Source organism: Macaca fascicularis, chromosome 9, assembly GCF_037993035.2.
Source record: "Macaca fascicularis isolate 582-1 chromosome 9, T2T-MFA8v1.1".
NCBI classification, from domain to species: Eukaryota; Metazoa; Chordata; class Mammalia; order Primates; family Cercopithecidae; genus Macaca; species Macaca fascicularis.
Genome location: NC_088383.1, coordinates 88,307,884 through 88,329,514, shown reverse-complemented (window position 1 = coordinate 88,329,514; position 21,631 = coordinate 88,307,884). Strand labels below are relative to the sequence as shown.

At 38.1% G+C, this 21,631-nt stretch overlaps 1 protein-coding gene across 1 annotated transcript in view; it reads left to right on the top strand.

Moving 5' to 3' along the window:
• The first annotated feature begins 233 nt into the window (after nucleotides 1-233).
• Nucleotides 234-21,631, top strand: part of UBE2D1 (ubiquitin conjugating enzyme E2 D1) — a 35,737-nt gene continuing 14,339 nt past the window's right edge. The window contains exon 1 of the mRNA XM_005565814.5: nucleotides 234-453. Within this exon, the coding sequence (XP_005565871.1) occupies nucleotides 430-453 (24 nt within the window). The 5' untranslated portion in view covers nucleotides 234-429. The remainder of the gene's footprint in view (nucleotides 454-21,631) is intronic.

Genomic DNA, 21,631 nt, shown 5'->3' with positions numbered 1-21,631 from the left:
TGCTCTAAATGAGACTGTAGAGACTAACTCCAGCACCCGGCAGCTCTCACCTTAAGCTGCCTGGCTAAGGTCAGCAGCAAGTAACCTGGCAGCGTCTGGGGGCCTGCGGCCGAGGACAGGGCTGGAACTACACTTCCCAGTATGCCAGGCGGGGCGGGGCGCGGCGGGGAGGGCGCAGGCTCCTTCCCAGAAGCAAAAGCGGAAACAAAAGAGTCTCGCCGGCCTCCCCGCCCGCACACTCGCGCACACTCGCGCTCGGGCGCAGACGGAGCAGGGACCGGCGCCCGGAGCGAGCCAGGGAGCGGCGAACCGGGGACCCACCGCGCGGAGCCAGCTGAGCTGCCAGCGAGCCCAACTCGCGAAGACTCACGCCCCCGAGCCCCGCAGCCGACCCCTGCCGGCCGGTGTCCCCACCGCGATCCCTGATCCATGGCGCTGAAGCGGATTCAGAAAGTGAGTGCCGGGGCCGGGCCTGGGGCTGCGGGGCAGCAGGGCAGCGGCGCCTGCCCACGCTGACTCGGCCAGTGGTCCCGAGAGATATGCAGGGAGAGCACGGGATGGAAGGGTGGGCCGGGGTGCGGGCAGGGAGCTGGAGGCTCGGGCCCGGCCAGCGGGCACCGGACAGGTTAGGTGGGAGCGGGGGCAGATCCCAGGCGGCCGGGGGAGCTTGAAGGCTGGGGGCCCGTGGCGCGCTCGCGCCGGGGCCGCTCCCGGAGCCCCAGGGTAGAGAGCCTCCTCCGCGTCCAGACCGCCCCGAAATCTGTGCTTCACGGTCACGGCTGGGTTTTGCCCTCCATGAGGCTAGTTTTGACCCCTGTCATGCTGTGTTTTCTCCAGGCTGTTTCTTAAGCCTGTCTCTTTTATGTTCTTGCTTACCCGGGCTCCCCGGGAGGGCACGGAAGGTGGGGTGGGCCTGCAGCCTTTCTCCGCGGAGCTGTCGGGTTGGTTCTTTCTCCTCTGCGGTTGGCTCTTGCTCAGTTGCCCGAATGGGCTGGAAAGCCCATTTGCGGCCAAGAAGCCAAGAGAAGGCTCCTGCCCCTTCTATTTTGGTGCCTCTGCTGCTGCCACTTCAGGTCACATAGCTGTAGCGAAAACATAGTTGCTGATACACAACAAGATGACCTCCTGGCTGTGATTCACGGTGAGTCAAGCCAAACAGGTTTTTTTTGCCCCTCATGGTAAACTTAGATGTAAAGTTCGAGACACAACATAAACTGTCGCAAATAGATTGTTTTGATGCTTTGACACATGGGTATAAAATGAGGAAGAAATATGTATCTTCATCCAACAACTGTTCACCCATCTCAACCCTGTGTGTGGAATTGTCTTTTTTTCACAGTATTTATTGCCACCATTTCAGAAGCGAACATCCTTCAGAATTGATATTCGGGCATTTCTTTCTGTTCATTTTTATTTCTTGTTGGTCTGTGTACTGACCCAAGTTTTAGGTTTTACAGTTACAGTTCACACTGGGAACATTGAGAATGTGTTTGTTAAATAGGGAGTGCTTTTCACTAAGTTAAGCAACAATGGTCAGTGTATTTTGTAGTTGTTTCAGAAGAAATTAATGCCCACATTTTTATCTACTTTTTTGACCAGTAGTCCATTATAGCAATAGTAAATGTTAGAGAGTGATAGTGACGTACACATTGTATTCTGACTAGCCACTAGTGGCATCTTTAGGTACAGAGGACAGCAACTTTTAGAGCCTGCCAGTTTTTTATTTTCAAATTCTAAATCTGTTGATCACCTGTTATTTTTTGTCCCATTTAAAGGTCGTCTCATTGTAAAACATACAGTTAACAATCAGCATCAGCATTTATTAAGTTATAATGTTTTCTTGTTTGAAGATAGTTCAGTTACACGTTGTTTTATATAAATATCCTAATTTTGAAGCCTCAGTCGGCCTCTTTACCATAACTTGCATACTTATTAATGACGACGTAATATTGGTTCACATTTGGATCAGAAAATGCACATCTTCCAAGGAAGTTTTCAAATTCTATTTCCTTCTTTCCTAGTTGTGAGAATTTTTCACATGATTTTGCACATACAAGAGCTTTTTAAATTATCACTGTGTTTTTTTAAGAGATGGGGATCTCAGTATGTTGCCCATGCTGGTCTTGAACTCCTGTCCTCCAGAGAGTCTGGGATTACAGGCACAAGTCACCATACCCAACTATAACAATAGCGTTTAAATGCTGTGCAATTTGTCCACAGTAAGTGGATATTCAAAGAAATATGAACATTGTTTGTAAATACCATACTTGGCAGTTCTCGTCAATCACCATGCTGAACTGGTGTATTTGATTTGTATTTATAATGTGTGTGTCCAAATCTTTTCTTTTTAGTATTTATTGGTTATTAGTTTATAGAGTTGTTCAGAAAAAAAAAATTACTTACATGGAATTGATATCAAACATGTGACAAATCGATATTTTGGAGAAGAAATTGGGATCATATACCATCACATCTCTGTGCGTTCATCTTTGGCTTCCCTTTCTGATATCAGGCAAGTTAACTTACACAAGTCTTTCCATTAATCACACATTCAGACCGTTTCCTCAAACCTTAGGGGTGATTATTTTGATTGATTCCCTATTTTTCCTCCTCCTTTATCTACCTCCTTGATTAGAAGCCAATTCTAGGTCAGTTGTGCCGCCTGCCATATGAACAGTTATACCATCTTCTTCTTTGATGTCATCAGTATAGACATTCTTATTTGAATCTTTCATGTTCCAACAAATGAAGATGTATACTAACTTTTGGCCTTTCTTCCTAAGCTCCTATTGAAGTGTTACTATAGTTTTCCTGTACCTAAAGTTGCAGACTGTAGAGCTGTGTGGAACCTCAGATAAGTCTGCCGTAGTGTACTAGAGGGTACCAGCACGGGAACAGCTTCTAGGGTAGTGTCTTAGAATCACCTGAGGGACGTTTTCAGACTGTCGTCACTTCTATAAATGGAGAGGTGTTGAATCCCTCAGATGGGTTGGGGTGGAAAGAAGACTGAGAACCACTGATGTTCTGGCCTGTGCTTATTCAAGGAGGGATCCAGAGGCCTGGAATAGAGGAGTGCATTGTCCTAGGATAATCTTTTTTTGTTTGTTTGTTTGAGATGGAGTCTCGCTTTGTTTCCTAGACTGGAGTGCAGTGGCGTGCTCTCGGCTCACTGCAACCTCTGCCTCCTGGGTTCAAGCAATTCTCCTGCCTCAGCCTCCTGAGTAGCTGGGACTATACAGGCACACGCTGCCAGGCCTGGCTAATTTTTTGTATTTTAGTAGAGATGGGGTTTCACTGTGTTGCCCAGGCTGGTCTCGAACTCCTGAGCTTAGGCAGTCCACCTGCCTCGGCCTCCCAAGGTACTAGGATTACAGGTGTGAGCCGTCACACCCGGCCAATAATCTCTTAATTGGCTTGGCATATTTGAGAACGTTAAGAAGTTCATGATTTCACATTTCTTCACTATGAAAAAGAATAAAGATGATTGGATTAAAACTGTGAAGACAGAGCATGGAGATATCAATGCTTAAAATACATTTTTATACTAGAATATACTAAATGTACTAGAATATACTAAATGATTTAATGCTCTGATTTAGTGTGCCAGTTTTGCATTCCAGCTCATACATTTACGCACCCATGCCCTATTTTTAAATACAGTGAAAGATGTTATCACAGTCACCTAAATCATTAAAAGAAAAAAGTTTGAACAAAGTCTAAGGAAAGATACCTAAAACATGTCTGAAAAAAGAGGACAGTTTTTCAGCTAAGTATCTGTTTTCTAGAATTAATTTCTAAGTTGTTTCTTCTATCAATACTGTTTTCATTCTTTGATACACTTTTTTGGGAGGGATTGTTTTTTAAATTACAGATGTTAATATCCCAATACTGAATGTTTTGAAAACTAAAGGGGGAAAAAAGGAAATCCTAAAACAGTCATTATCATCATCATAGATCTTATTTGATAAAGAATTTGAAGTAATGAACATCATACTAGCATTATGTGATGTGATGTGATAAGTTTGTTTCCATTTTTGTCTGTCTTTTGAAAAGTGAGGCAATAGAGTTTTGTTTTACAAATATAGCAACCCAGAGAACTATTCCTTGGTGTGTAGTTCTGCCCCCCAAATGGAACATTAGTTGTTTTTGTTTTTTAATAATCAGTGTAATCTGAAACATATGTAGAGACATATAGATTAAAATCGAATTTGATTAATGTTTTGAGCTGCTGAATTTTTTTTTGATTTGTAAAATTTTATGTTAAACTGTTTATGTTAGTCTAGAAAACCTTAACCCAGCCCTCTATGGATGGAGCATCAAATGGAAGAAGAAGGTCTGAGGTTTTTTTGTTTTGTTTTTTGTTTTTAGACAGTATCTCACTTTGTCACCCAGGGTGGAATGCAGTGGCACAATCTCGGTTTTCTGTAACCTCCACCTCCGAGGCTCAAGTGATCCTCCCACCTCAGCCTCCTGAGTAGCTGGGACTACAGGCCTATACCACCATGCCCAGCCAATTTTTGTAGTTTTGGTAGAGACAGGGTTTCACCATGTTGGCCAGGCTAGTCTCGAACTCCTGACCTCAGGTGATCCGCCCACCTCAGCCTCCCAAAGTGCTGGAATTACAGCCACCTCACGCAGCCAAAGGTCTGGTTTTTATTCCTGGCTGTGTGGCTTACTAGCTTCGTATAATGAGGTTAGTACATAGTTTCCCATACATTTCCATACAATGGATATGTATGGATATCCATACATATGAGGCTACTGATCTCAAAAACCACGGTGTATATAATGGTTACTCTGCCTTATAAGTACTTGACATATATTAATTGACTTAATTCTTAGTATGCCCAAGAGGTGGAAAGAGTGTTATTTCCATTTTACAGATGATGACACTAAGGCAGGGAAATATTGAGTAGTTTACTCATGATCGTGTTATCTAAGTGACATTGCTGCAAGTCCAAAACAAACAGTTGACTTCAATTCCATATTCTTTTTTTTTTTTTTTTTTTTTTTTTAGTTCTAGAATCTTGTATTTAATACCTTCTCATGCCCAGTTAACACAAAAATAGTTGCAGTTACATATCGCTAATGAAAGCCACCAAACTGCCTATCTGAAGGGAGAGTCTAGGATCTTTCTCTTCCACCTCTGTCCTTAGGAGAGAATGATAGTTTTTGGATATTGAAGAGAGCATTCACTGAGCTTACTGAACTCATCAGATATTCTATAAAGCTTTCTGTCTAATGTAGCCACTAGCCACATGGAAACAAATTGGCTATGAAAATTTAGTTTTCAACCTTGAGCTTTATGAACTCTAAATATAGATCAAATATTGCTGATGAAAATTTAGTATCTAAATTGAGATGTGCTGAAGTGTAAAATATATCCTGGAATTTGAAGACCTAGTATAAAAGTCTAAATAATTGTTACTAAATGAGATATTTATAAACAGATATTTTTATACTGATTACATTTTGAAATGATGACATTTTGGATAAGCCACCTAGTCAGGCTAAGACTCATTTTCTTTCTCTGTAAAATGAAGGAGTAAATGATATCAGAGTAGATGGTGAAACCCCCTTGTAGGACTTACTTGCCTTATTCTGTCTTTGCGTTCAGGTTCTAGCAAGAGGAGGGCAGAACATTTTCCTCCTTGTTCAGGCAGAGCAAATTTGTGGGCTTTTAAAGAGGGTAACATTGTTTCTTAAATCACTTTCCGTAATTTAATGTCAGTAATCTATTTATAGAAGAGAACAGCCACATTCCATAAGAAAGTTTTGTATGACTTTACCTTTTATTTTGCTTTTAAGCTTGGCTGCAATATTATTACTGAACCTGTGACACTTCACTTAAAATGTCAAATCCTTTAGTGGAGAGGGTGTTATTTCCTTTTCTTAATCTTTTTATACGTCAATGATTGTGCCCCCTAGGCTAGCAAATAAAATCTGTCAATAAACTGACTGAACAATGCTATCCAATAGAAATACAATGTGAGCCACATTTTAATTTTAAATTTTCTAGTAGCCACATTCTAAAAAAGGGAAATAGAAGCAAGCAAAAGTAAATTTAATACATCTTATGTAATTCCATATTCTTAACCACTTCAGTACATAGCTTCTCTTATCCACGTGAACTCATATCTATTATATTTAAACTGGAAGACACAGAGTCAAATGGGTTTATGGGATATAAGTGCTTTGCAAACTGGAATGTTCTACACAAATGTAAAGTGGTGTTATAATTAAGACCTTGGCATATTTAATCACTTTCACTGACACATTGCTCAAATGTATTGATTGTGCTGTGTAAATCTCTGCTCCAAAGTAATGCATGCTGAGATCGTTTAATGTTGTAAATCAGTAATATAACTTTGGTCATCTTTATTTCATCACTTTGAATTTCTCTCCTCCAAAAGGATTTTGAAACATTGGTTGTAGTTCATAAATGCTCTGTCAAAAGTATCATTGCATTGTGAAGTTTTTATTTGAGATAACTGTTTTTGAATTGATAGAGTCATTTAGTTCCTATAGTGGTTTTGAGTAGTAAACTGTTCATATTACGAGATTAAATCCAAGACTCCAGTTCTTTCTAGAAAGAATGATATAACTTAAAGAAGCATAGTATTTATGCGTTTTGGGATAAATGGTTTTCCTTGAGATGAGAGGGACATAGTGTTTTTTCTCTAATAAGCCACTATGTAAATGTTTCTTTTAAATCTTTGTAATTAAGCTCAGTCTTTCTTTTGCCCTGATACGGTATTTTTCTTTCTTCATCACAATAAAGGTGTAAAAAAATGAGGTAACCTATGACAGTTAAAAAGTTCTGAGATTTTTTCTCTGTGGAAATGAATAGCCTAGAACTAAATAAGACTGTTTATGCCTATTTTAAGAAGCCGGGCGCATATGAAAACCAAACCTAGCAGGATGTGGGATTGGCTCCAGGAAAGCAGAATAGCGTCCTTACTCACTTTAGTTCCCTGAAATACGCATAGAAAACATATGGGCCCTTTATTTTCATTTAATGAGTGCTACTAATAGAAATGATAAACCTAATATTTAGCCATAAAACTAAGTTAATGGTCGTCTACTAATGTAATAGCCCCCGCCTTTTTACTAGTGAATAAACTAATTACATTGAATTAACAACAGGAATTGAGATACTTATCCTCTCTCCTCTCCTGTGAAATGCTGGAATAAATGATACTAGAATATATAATATGACCCACATTTGCAGAGTTTGGAGATTGGAGGGGTGGGTCCTCAGGCTACCTTAGCACATATGTCTGAAGGCAGGACAGGTTTTATTTCTGGCCCATCTTGGTCTTGATGATCTCTGAGAAGCTAAAGTGTTTCTGTGCTTAGTTTGGTTCTGAGATGAATCTGTGAAGGTTCAGTTTCACACGTTAGACAATAGCAGGCTGTTGTGTTCCAGGAGTTGCCCTTAGTATGGGGAGGAAGCTGCTATCTAGAAGCATACAGTCTAGTGCTGTCCATTCCACCATCATGTTCTGCATCCTCTTGTCTTGCCTCTTTCTGTATTTATTTCTCACTGCCCTCTATTCATATGGTCCCGTTTGTATGGCTCATCTCCTTTAGTGACACCACAATGCTTATTTCGATTCCTGGTCTTTTTTTAGACTTAAGAAACCTCTCCAATGGGGGTGAGCTGAGGAGCTGGTTCCTTCACCTTAAGCTTCCTCAAATAATAATCTGATTGTTCTCATTGTAGGTGGCCACTCTCCTTATGTGAGCAGGGTTTGGGAGTAGTATGGTTGGATTGCTCTAGAGAAAACTAAGTGGACCTAATGAATGGTCTGGGCTCGTTGTTCTTCTCTTAAACCAGAAAATCTCCGGCTTGTGTTTTTACTTCTCCCAAATTTTGCTGTATTTTGTTTTCACTTAAAGATAATTTCTAATTTTCCTTTTTATCTCTTCTTTGACCCTTGGATTATTTAGAAGTACATTATTTATTTGCCATATGTTTGGGGATTTTACAGATAGCTTTCTGTTACTGATTTCTAATTCCGTTATGGTCAGAGAACAAATTCCATTATTATATGACTCCTTTTAAATTGTGGGGACTTGTTTTTCCCCCCCCCACCCCCTCCGAGACAGAGTTTGCTCTTGTCGCCCAGGCTAGAGTACAGTGGCGCAATCTCAGCTCACTGCAACCTCCGCCTCCTGGGTTCAAGTGATTCTCCTGCCTCAGCCTCCCAAGTAGCTGGGATTACAGGCACCCACTACCACGTCCAACTAACTTTTTGTATTTTTAGTAAAGGCTAGATTTCACCATGTTGATCAGGCTGGTCTTGAACTTCTGACCTCAGGTGTTCGACCTGCCTTGGCCTCCCAAGTAGGGACTTGTTTTATGACCCAGCCTTTCAGGTGCTCAATAGCACTTTTGAATGAATGATGTTTAATAGTTTGTAGACTTCATTTTGGTATTTTCTGGTTGGTATCTATTGATGGTAGATTATTTCTAAGAAATGGATGCCAAACTAAGGTATACACCTTCTCAGCATCTTTTTTTTTTTCTCTTTTATGAGTTTCCAAACAGTTTAGTGAATAATAAACATCCACTTTTTAAAATGGAATGGAAAATATTAGTGCTTTGCATATAGTAAGGGTGGTGTTTCATGAAACTTTTGTTTTGGTTGTGTATGTGTGTCCCTGTGTGTGTGTGTGTGTACTAGGTTGTAATGTAAAATCTTTTTCGCATTATGAATTGCTGTAAGGAAAGCTGGAAAATCACTGTTCCATAACATAAGATCCTTAGGTAAAATTAACATCAAAAATACATGCCATACAAACATATATATACATGCATACATATATAGGGAGAGCAAATGAATACATATACACATACACAGAGACACACAAATATATTGATACATATATACACATAATGTAAACTGTTCTAGCCTTGGAAACATTTCCATTTGATACAGACTGTATGCATTGTTTCCTTCTACAAGTAGCAACATTTTAGTGACTGATGTACAACCATAATATTCAAGAATAATACTGGATGATACTAATACAGAGTAGAGAATTTATTATGAAACACTTTAAGTGCCCACTATATGCCAGTTACGAACTATAGAGCTGTAAGAAGCAATATGTAATAACAAATATTTGGTAGGTATTGGTAGGCATGTTCATGTTTTACATGCGTTTTAACAAATAGGCAGCTAGGTTTTCTTTTTTTTCTTCCACCTTTTTTTGGTTACTGTAAAGTAAATAGTAAGTTTTGATAATGGAGCACTCAGAATGCTCCATTTGCATATTTTATGTCAAAATTCTATGTAAGTTGTGTATACTTTCCTATCAAGTTTTTCTTGTCTCTCAGAGTGTCTTTAAACACAACTCTCCTGAAAGCTTATGAAGTAGTATTCATTTCTAACCTTTTATATGATATAAGCTCCTGAGAAAATATAAGAATTCCTTCTCATTCCTTCACTCATCACACTTTGTTTCTCTGGTGCATAGCTAAAAATGTGCAAATGGCCTTAATACAGTACTGGAGCATTGTTTGCTTCAGTGTTGGTTGAAAATAATGTGCTGTAGCCGTTATAGTGTTGAGTATTGAACTGGGGTGGGAAGAGTGCTGGAGTAGAAGTCAGATGGTCTGAACCTTCGTCCTAGTTTGGCTTTGTGACCTTGGCCAAGAGACTCATAGTCTTTATATTCTTCACCTGGAAATTTAATGGATTGAACTTGGTGCTTTATATCATCCCTTCTGAATCATAATTTTAGGCAAACCTAAATAATGTTATTTGCTGTTTTTGTTTTGTTTTGTTTTGTTTTGCAGCAAACAGTAGTGATCACAAAAACAAACACTGAGCTTTGGCACTGTGCTCTGCAGCTATATTAGACTTGACTTAAAATTCCATTTACTTTGAAATATCAGATTTGAAATAAATGTTGACATCTCTTAATGTATAATATAAGGTCAATAAATCTTATTCTCTAAAGAGCAATTATTTATGATGCAAATAAAATGTATTTCTATTATTGCACTGGTAACATAATGTGCTTCTCTAATTCAATTTAGCTTCTCTGTATGTCATGGATAGCTTTTGTACTTAAAAGAGTGTTTTATCCACATATTTAGACAACTGCCATACACAGCTGCACAACTGCCTTATAGGTAATAGTTTTTTTTTTTTTTTTTGAGGTGAAGTCTTGCACTGTCGCCCAGGCTGGAGTGCAGTGGCATGATCTTGGCTCACTGCAATCTCCACCTCCTGGGTTTAAGGGATTCTCATGCCTCAGCCTCCTGAGTAGCTGGGACTACAGGTGTGCACTACCATGCCTGGCTAATTTTTGTATTTTTAGTGGAGACAGGATTTTGCCATGTTGTTCAGGCTGGTCTCGAACTCCTGACCTCAAGTAATCCACCCACCTTAGCCTCCCAAAGTGCTGGGATTACAGGTGAGACCCTGGTGCCCAGCCTGTGTAATAGATTTTTAAGATTCAGTGCTGGGCACGGTGGCTCACACCTGTAATCCCAGCACTTTGAGAGACCTAGGCAGAAGAAACACTTGAGCCCAGGAGTTTGAGACCACCCTGGGCAACATAGTGAGATCCCATTTATAAAAAAAGAAAAATTTAAAAAATAGCTCAGTGTGGTGGCACGTGCCTGTAGTCTCAGCTACTTAGGAGGCTGAGGTGGGAGGATCACTTGAGCCCAGGAATTCAAGGTTACAGTTGATTGTAACCTTGTTACAATCTGTGATTGTGCTGCTGCACTTCAGCTTGTACGACAGCAACACCCTGTCTCAAAAGATTCAAGTTAATGCATTTATGGAACACCTTCTGATATAAGGCATGTACTAAATGCAGTAAGGAGATGCTAGTTATATAGAAAAACAGCTATCACCATTATCTAAGAAATTTAGAATTAATAAGCGTAAGAAAAATCCTGTGACAACTAGATGGATTTAGGAAAGTACCAAACAGAAAATACAATGTATTTAAACAGGAAGGGAGTCAAAGATGGGAGAGGCCAAATTTATTTGGGAAAATCAGGAAAGACTGTGGAGAAGATGGAATTTGATATAGGTTGGGAAGAGTGGATAGCATTTTGAAAGACTTAGGGGAGCCAGGCTCGTAGAGGAAGCTACAGAAATGACACTAGAATATGCTTGGCTTATTTGGGAAGGAGTAGATAATCCTGCTTTTTGGGAATCATTCAGAAACAGTAGACCATAAAGCTTCATATTGTAGACAACCTTGAAGGCCCGTGCTGAGAAATACATACTTAATGCAGAAGATTGGGGAAGCCACTGAAGGTTTTTGAGTAATAGGAACTAATGCTTTTTTTTTTTAGATGGAGTCTCACTCTGTCACCCAGACTGGAGTGCAGTGGTATGATCTTTGCTCATGGCAACCTCTGCCTCCCAGGTTCAAACAATTTTCCTTCCTCAGCCTCCCCAGTAACTGGGACTACAGGCGTGCACCACCACACCCGGCTAATTTTTGTGTTTTTTAGTAGAGACTGGGTTTCACCATGTTGGCCAGGCTGGTCTGGAACCCCTGACCTCAAATGATCCACCCACCTCAGCCTCCCAAAGTGCTGGGATTACAGGTGTGAGTCACCACACCAGCTGGAATGAACGGTCTTAATCATAGTGCATCCTTGCCCTCATCAAACTCAAGATTGTTTACTGTTTGTCATTATAATTTTGATTAATGTCATGAAAAGGGATGCACAGAGTATTCTAGGAATATAGCAGGGACCCATTGAAGGGTTCAGGGAAAACCTCCTGAAGGCAGTAATGTTTAAGATGAGACATGAAAGTAAAAGTAAAGTAGATAAAATGAATGACTGAGGGAGAGAGTGTGTTTTGGGGAAGGGAGGTGATTAAGTATCTTCTGCCTAAAAGGAAGCCATGTTTGCAACTAGAGGCAAGATAGCATTTGGAGGAATTAAAAGTCATGGCTGATGCAGAGAGCACTGGGGAAAAGTATTGCAGATATGAGGCTAGAGAGAATTCAGATCTTGGAAGGTCTGGTAAGTCGTTTTAAGGACTTAGTCTTACTTGAAGGTGAATGGAAAACATCGAAGAGGTTTCACATGGCTCTTCAAGAAGATGATTTTGGCAGCAGTGTATAGGTAGAGAAATAGGAGGCTAGTAGGTAAGTTACGATATTGCACTTAAGTGAGATCCAAAGAGGGTCTAAGCTACGATGTCAGCAGAGGACGTTGAAAAGAGGGGTATATGACAAAAATTACAGGGTGTTTGTACCACCTGGCCCTTTTGAGTTGGTGTGATCCATCTATGCCTACACCTTCTTGACCTTTCGAGTCAAGTATCACAGGCTCCCTGGTCTAGGCAATCTCTTCAGATTCCTCTTCTGTTATCCAGTCTGGTCCCAGATATTAATATTGTCTGCCTGGCTGGAACCTTTGGGTTCTTATCCTAAACTACCTCTCCTCTGGCTCATATCAGACTCTTCTGCACATTAGACCTCAGCTGTCCTATTTGATGGGCCTTCTGGGACCCTTTCAGAGGGAAGGATCTAGACAGAAGGAGAATCTGAACAATTTGGTACTTTTCAAATTGTGAGGGAGTGGGTTGTGAAGAGAGGAGTTAGATGGTAACTCCAAGGTTTAAGAGTTTGAATTACTGAAACGAATCAATGCATTTTTACTGTAAGACTTCATAAAACAGATTCAAATACAGCTTTTACTCGGCTACTTTGGATTTGTCTAAAATAGATTTTTATTTATATAATTCCTCTGATGGAAATATTATATGTAGAGAGTGTGGTCAAGAGTCTACCATCTAAATAGGAAGCCATGTTTGAAAGTAGAGGCAAGATAGCATTTTGGGAAATTGAGTCATTATGCCTGGTACAGAGAAAACTGGGGGAAAGTGGTTGAGATGTGAGGCACTGAGTAAATAATGTCTGTAATTCTGACCTCAAGCTTTTATTCTAAATTACACTCTTCCCCCCCACCCTCCGCCCCCCAAGATGGAGTTTTGCTCTTTTTGCCCAGGCTGGAGTGCAATGGCACGATCTCGGCTCCCTGCAACCAACCTCTGCCTCCTGGGCAGAGTAGTCTCTCAAGTAGCTGGGATTACAGATACGCACCATCAAACCTGGCTAATTTTTTATATTTTTAGTAGAGGTGAGGTTTCACCATGTTGGCCAGGCTGGTCTCAAACTCCTGACCTCAGGTGGTCTGCCTGCCTTAGCCTCCCAAAGTGCTGGGATTATAGGCATGAGCCACCATGCCCGGCCCTAAATTGCACTCTTTATAGTTCACTTTCAATATATATGACTGATGAGACAAAGTCACATATTATTGCTTTCTTCATCTTCCTTTTTTGTGGCATTTGGCTGCATTATTATTTTTAAATAAACAGTTTTTGCCAGAGAAACTTGATCCAAGGAGACAGCAAAGCAGATAGGACCAGTTTGTTGAAGTGAATTTGGTTCCTATAACTTAGTTAATTGGATGTTGTCAGCGTTTTGAAGTCTTCGGGAAGAATCTACATGGTTTAAAATCCAGATGTACTTTAATTCAGAGGCTTAAAGATGTTCTGTATTTGGAGACGTTTCTGATGATCATTTGACATCTTTCTATTGAAATAGCTCTAGTCAACTGGATAAGGAGATCAGGGCCTGAACTGTAAGCCCATGAAATGTTTATTTACAGACAAACCAAATATAGCTCATATATCCTTTTAGAGGCAACATGAAAAATGCAGTCCAGTAAGAATCACTGTCTTGTTTTAGGAATTTTGAGGTAAAGATGGTTGTGTCATGTTAATTAATTGCCGGTTGAGCCAGGAGTTTTGAAATAATGCTTTCATAGGCTTTGGATTTAGTAATTTAAATTTTGGGCTATAAATCAGTCCCTTGCATGGACTGTTTAATGTCTTTTACTCACACCCAGTGGGGTATGTATTATATCTATTATGGAGATTTAGATCTTCTGACTGTTGAATCTAGAAAACAACAAAGCATTTTCAGTCTGGTCAGCATAATTTTTTAGGAAATATTTACTGCATTGTGTCATATTAAGTTTTATGGTAAATAAGGCAGTTCTCACTTGTTTGCTTTTATTCCCCTCTGTTCAGATTGGCCAGTTACCCTTCTGGGAGCCAGGAGATTAATGCAGGCCCCTTCTCTTACATTCCGTTCTTTGTTTCCTTTTATTTGTTTACTTTGTTTGAATTAGGCTGCCTCATCTACTTTTAGATTTTAAGTCCCCTAGAGGCAGGGATTGTGTCTAGGTTGGTTTTATGGAGAACACTCGGCATATTGTGGGGGTGTTATAAACATGCCATCTGTGGCAATTTAAAATTCAGTTTCAGACCTCTCAGTACTTTTCTTTGTGTCTAGTTGTTTATAGAAATCTGAACTAGAATAGAGGTGCTTAGCCATGTAAGACTATATAAATCCATTAAATACACATTTTTGTGGCTTTGTTATAAGTGCTTTTATAGTTCTGGTCATGATATAAAGACACTGTCCTTTAATCTACTGATCATTAATATCTTATATTTTTATTTTAAAATTTAGATACTCCTAGCTGGTTTTTTTATTTGAATATTAATCACATTCGAATGGAAAATTGCTTCATTGGCACAGACTACTTTTTTCTGGAACATACTTTCACCAGTTTGATGATATGTATTGCTTGATCTGTTTAGGTATAGAGTTGACTTGTTCTAAGCTTATTTTTGTCTCAAAGGGGAAGAAGGAAATAGAATCAACAATGCATTTCAATTTTAGATTAAAAGTCACTGGAAATGAAACCGAAATACCCACACAAAATATATGTATACTCACACAGTGTTCTTCTATAATGAGTTCTTTTCATATACAGATTTGTAAGTAGTCTCATTATTTGATAGCCATCTTTTCCATTATATGAATTCTATATATCCTTGCTCGTCTTTTTTGTTATCATTATGTTATTCATTGTGGCAAAATACATTTTAAAAGTTATAATGTAAACTTTTTGTTTCAGTTATACAGACATAAACTATACAGCTTGACCAATTTTTACAAAGTGAACAAACCTGTGAAACCAGCACCCAGCTCAAGAAATAGTATTACAGGGACCCTAGAAACCCTTTCTTCTCCCTTCTTAGCTTTACCTCTGTCCTCAAGGTAAATCACTATTCTAATCTCTATCACTGTACATTACTGTAGCCTGTTTTTGAACATTATTTAAGGGGAATCATACAGTATGTATCTTTTTGTCTCTGGTTGCTTTTGCTCACCATATTTGTAAGGTTCATCTATATTGTTGCCTGGAGCTGTAGTTCATTCTTATTGCATGAATATGCTTCGAGTTGTTCGTTCTACTTTGGTGGACATTGGGTTGCTTCTGGTTCGTTCTACTGTTGATGGACATTGAGTTGCTTCTGGTTTGGGGCTATTACAAATAATGGCATGCATATTCACTTTTCTGTTGGGTATATACCTAGCAGTAGAAATGCTAGGTCGTAGAGTATTTCTATGTTTACCAGTAGTGGTTACTATCAGTTTTCCTCTTCCACCAGGAGTTCCAGAGTTCCAGTTGTTTCAAATCTTTGCCAACACTTGTACTCTCTTCTATTTCATTTAAATCATTTTGTTGGATATGTAGTGGCATAGCATTTTGGTTTAAATTTGCATATCCTTAATGACTAATGAAGCTGAACCCCTTCTGATATATATATGTATTGGTCATTTGGATAGCTTCTTTTGTAAAGTGCCTGTTTAAGCTGCTTTTTAGAAAGTTGATCTGTAGGATCTGTATCTTTTACGTATTCTGGATGAGACTTTGGTCAGATATATGTAATACTGCAAATATTTTCTCCCACTTGGTGGCTCGTCTCTTCACACTTTTTAATGTGTCTTTTGGTGAACAGATGTTCTTAATTTTAATCAAGTCCAACTTTTTCATTTTTTTCTTTTATTGTTAGTACTCTGTGTCCTGTTAAAAAATCTCTACCTTTATGGGGTTTTAAAAATCTTTATTATTTTACTTTTCACACTTAAACCTATAGTCTATTTAGGATTGATTTTTGTATAGTCACGCATTGTGTAATGACAGGGATAATTTCTGAGAAATGCATCGTTAGGCAGTTTTGTCATTGTGCAAACATCATCGAATGTACTTTCACAAACCTAGATGGTACAGCCTACTATACACCTAGGCTATATAGTATAGTCTGATCCTCCTAGGCTAGAAACCTATACAGCATGTGACTGTGCTGATACTATAGGCAGTTGTAACACAGTGGGAAATATTTGTACATTTAAATATAGCTACTCATTAAAAAGGTACAGTAAAAATATAGTATAAAAGAGAAAAAATGGTATACCTGTATAGGGCACTTACCATGAATGGAGTTTGCAAGACTGGAAGTTGTTCTGGGTAAGTCAGCGAGTGAGTGGTGAGTGAATGTGAAGGCCTTGGGCATTACTGTACACTGCTGTAGACTTTATAAACACTGTACATACACTTAGTGTATACATATTTATGTGAAAAATATTTTTCTTCAATAATAAACTTAGCTTACTGTAACTCAGTTTATAAACTTTAATTTTTTTTTAACTTTTGGACTCTTTCTTGATAGTACTTAGCTTAAAACACAAAACACATTATGTAGTGATATAAAAATATTTCCTTTTTTATATCCTTGTTCTGTAAGCTTCTATTTTTATTCTTTTCACATTTTTTTACTTTTTAAGCTTTTTTGTTAAAAACTAAGATACAAACACACACATTAGCCTAGGCTTACACAGGGTCAGGATACTCATTATCACTATCTTCCAGCTCTACACCTCGCCATTTTGTCCCACTGGAAGGTCTTCAGGGACAGCATGGAATTGTTGTCCCCTCTGATAACAGTCCCTTCTTCTGGAATATCTACTGAAGAACCTGCCTGAGGCTATTTTGCAGTTCTTTTTTTATAAGTAGAAAGAGTACACATCAACGTAATGATTAAAAGTATAATGTAGTAAATACATGAACCAGTAACATAGTTGTGGATTATCACTGTCAATTATTATGCACCATACACAGTTGTATGTGCTATACTTTTATAGGACTGGTAACACAGTAGATTTGTTTACACCAGCATCACTAAAGCATATGAGGAAGACATTGCAGTGCGATGTTAGGATGGCTACAAGGTCATTAGGTGATAGGAATTTTTCATCTCCATTATAATTTTATGTGACCACTATATATGCAATCAGTTGCTTGAGACGTTATGTGGCACTTAACTGTATATTATTTGAGGTAGGGGGATCAAGGTTGTGATTTCCTCATATGGATACCTAATTGACCCAGCACCATCTATTGAACAAAACCTTTCCCTCTACTAGAAATGTCATTATTTTCGCTTTTTAATTTTTGAGTTCTGGGTTTGACATTGGTTTTTTTTTCTTTTTATTTCCATTTTCAACACATTGTCACAGTAGCTAAAGGTAAAATAAGTACTCTTGGTCCCATTCAGATGCCAAACACCAAAACTTTTGCTTCTACATCAAAAGTACTATTTGTTTGCCTGAGACGGTGATAATATGCTAAGTTAGGTTTAAAGGATATGTTCATTTCCTATGTGCAACTTTCTGTATTAAGGCTTTGCAGAGCTCCCAGGGAGCAACACTCACTTTGGGGCCTGTGTGAATGGTGTCCTTTATTGTCGGTGGCACACGGTCTGTGTGGCAAGATGATAGCAGCCCTGAGTCCTACTTGTAATAACTGGAATATTAAAAAAACAATCATGGGTGTGGCGATATGCACCTGGAATCCCAACCATTTGCGGAGGGTAGGGCGGGAGGATTGCTTGAGTGTAGGAGTTTGAGTCCAGCCTGGCAGCATAAGGAGACCCCCATCTCTTAAACCGAAAAAAAAAAAAAATCACTAACTTTTTCTATGCCCCCAGCAATCTACCATTTCACAAATAAGGGTACAAAAGTGTACCCCAAGTTTAAAGAGAAGGATAGGAAGTAAACTGTGAGGCAATCCTTGTGACTTTTCAGAATTTACCACTTCTTATCACCTTACTTTGTAATGTTTTATATATCAGTTTCTGTTTTTGACTTAGAAGGTAGTTTACATCAGTTATTTTTACTAGTTCCTTACTAGATCACTCTTCTGTCCTAGGATAAACTTTCTTTCCAGGGTTCCCTAGAGTATTCTAAACTTTAGTGACACATTCAGAAGGGGACCCCTGAGGCTTATAACTACTCTTACATGTGTTTCCTTGGAGGTACAACTTCTGTAGCTACTTTTAAGCTTCTAAGAACCTAGAGGACCTCTTTCCTATATCTTTTAAGCTACATCTTGTAAAAATATTTTTTCCACAAATGAGTAAGTTCTCCTTTAATTTCATGCCCCAGTTTAATCATCAACAATGTTCCTGAGCAGTGATTTGTGAGGATTTTTATTAGCATCATAATCTGATACTATTGCATTAAATCTTTAATGCCTTGGAAGGGTATAGTTGGGATGAAAGTATAAAATCTGAATAATGCCTGTTAGGAAGGATGTAGAAATACTTAATAAATTTCTATATTTAGCACATCTGGTTAAGTGAACCATGGAATAAACAAACAAACGAAATTTCTGGCCATGCTACAGACTGCAGCCCTGTCTGTGGGCAGCTCTGTCACGAAGGATTGCCAGTGGTTAGAAGACGACTTACTTTGAGATGAGGTCAGCTCAGCACAAACCCCTAACTCCCTTGGAAAGCAACCCAAAGCTGTGTCCTGAAAGTCGGTCAATACCATCCTAAATAAACAATAAGGAATGTTTAGAGCTTTGAGATCTTCTAAACCAGAGAAATGGAAACAAAAATTTAACAGGAATTTTGTGTGGCTTTGGATACTTTGCTAGAATATATAATACGTTCTATAAATTGAAAATACTTATGATAATGGCATAATATCTTAATAATTAATATTTTGATATTCATTTTTGTGTTTCACATGTTATTTAAAAGTTAACCATAGTGTTTTCAAGTGACCTGCACTATTGTAATACCTGTTATACTCTTTACCATATGCAATCTGCATGTCTATATAAAAGAATAATTTATTTGGATTCGATTATCAGATCTAATCACTTGCATTTGTAAAATATTGAAATTTGAGATATTCATGTTCTACTGATGACATTTTTCTTTAAATTTTATTGCTGATTCAAATAATACCAAACACCTTATGTGAAAGGCATTGTGCTAAGTATCATGGAGGGATCCATAAATAAAGTGCATAAAATTCTTAGTTTTAAAAAACATTCCGGTAGATGGGGGAAAGTTAGCATTTATTAAGCATCTATTATACATGTAGGGTATTAAGCTAGGTGCTTTACCTATGTATTTTTATACATAGGTATGAAATTTTAATTCTCAGTACAGTTCTTAAAGGTAACCAGAGATGTCCCCATATTACATATGACACACTTGAGACTCAAAGAAGTTAAGCAAATTGCCCAAGGTCACACAGCTAGTAATTGGACTTTGAAAAGATAGCATTAAGGAAAGCAGGTAAAATTTGAGCATGGGAGATGGAAGGAAGGTTATTTTAGAAGAAGGAAAATTATAAGGGCCAGAAAACTTAACTGTGTCTAGGAAACAGCCAGGTAGTCAGGTTGTACCCGCAGTTCTTTAAACTTTTTGGTCTCAGGACCCCTTTAATTTTTTTTTTTTTTGGTTGTCACAGAACAAATTAACCTTTAATATTATTAAGTATTGTAGAATCCAAAGAATTTTTTATTTCTGTGGGTTTATATGTATTATTATTTACCATATGAGAGATTAGAACATTTTAAATATTTGGCCGGGCGCAGTGGCTCACACCTATAATCCCAGCACTTTGGGAGGCTGAGGCGGGAGTTCGAGACCAGCTTGGCCAATATATAGTGAAACCCCGTCTCTACTAAAAGATAACAAAAATTAGCTGGGTGTGATGGTGCATGCCTGTAGTCCCAGCTACTTGGGAAACTGAGACAGGAGAATCACTTGAACCTGGGAGGCAGAGGTTGCAGTGAGCTGAGACTGCACCACCGTACTCCAGCCTGGGCGTGGAGTAAGAGCAAGACTCTGTCTCTCAATTAAATAAATAAATAAATATATATATAATAGAAAATAAAACATTTTAAATATTTAATAAATAATTTAAGAATAACAAACCCACTGCATTAACATAAATAACATTTTTATGAAAAATAACTATATTTTCCAAACATAAAAGTAGAGTGGCATTGTTTTGTGTTTTCATATGTCGTTATAGTCAAGCTTACCGATGACAGCTGGATTCTCACATATGCTTATGCATTAATCTGTTAAAATACCACATGTCATTAAGCCTCTGGAAAACTCTACTGTATACTCATGAGATATTGAGAATGAAAAGACAGATAACATCTGAGTTTTATTATTAAATTAATTTTGATCTCATAGACTTCCTGAAAGTGTTTTAGAAAACCCAAGGGGGTTCTTTGGAGAATCACTGAGCAAGTTTGTAAAGGGGAACCCAAAAGAGATTGTAGGTTTGGGACTAGATAATGAAAAGATGTTCACTGAGGGAATTTGGTCTTTACTAAGCAATGGGGAGCCACTGAAGTAAAGTAGAAGAGTGAAATAAAAAGAGCTGTGCTTTTAGAAGATTTTTTTTATTGCAAGTAATGCCTAGAGTATTGGAAGCAGTTACAATTGAACTGTAATTGATGTTTGAGGTAACTGTGGTAAGCAACGTAATGGGTTTTGAGGAAGAATAAATAAATATATATATATACACACACACACACACACATATATATATATATATATATAGTACATCTGATTAAAAACGAAGGACAGACAAAGAGGGAAGTCAAAACAGATTTTGAGCCTCATGACTGGTTGGCTTATGTCCCATTAACAGGCATGGGGAGTACAGGAAAATAATTAAGCTTGGGAAAGAGAGTAGGGAATTAAGTTTTGGATTGTATATAAGAAGTTTTACTTCTAACATTTTGAAATAATTTTGTCTTACAAAAAGTTGTGAAAATAATAAAGTTCATATATATCCTTAACCTAATTTCCCCTAATACAACTTACATAACCACTGTGCAGTTACCAAAACAAGGAAAGCAACCTTGGTATCATGCTGTTAACTACACACATAATTCAAATCTCACCAGTTTTTTTTTCACTAATGCCTTTTTCCTGTTACAGAATCCAATCTGGGATCTCACACTGGATTTAATTGCTGGGTCTTCTTAGTAACTATCCTCCTATCTGTGACTGTACCTCAATCTTTCTTTCATTGTCTTATGAAGCACTTTTAATGAAAAGAGACGATGCTTAATATATATGTAGAGGAAAAAAGTGCCATTTTATCTTTTTTTATATTTATGTATTTATTTATTACCTCCATTCTCTCAGAGTGTGGGGTATTTTATCTTTTAAAACGCCTGAGAACCTGAATGAAAATCTTTATTTTTCTTTAAAAAGTTACAAAAGTATTATAAAAAATTAAATGGTGTAGAATACATAAAGAAGTAACAACCCAGTCATATCTCCCAGAGATAACTCCATTAACAGTTTGTTGTGTATCCTTTTATTTATTTATTTTTGCATCTAGAGTTTATATATATGAGATCATAATGGGCATACTGTCCTGTAAC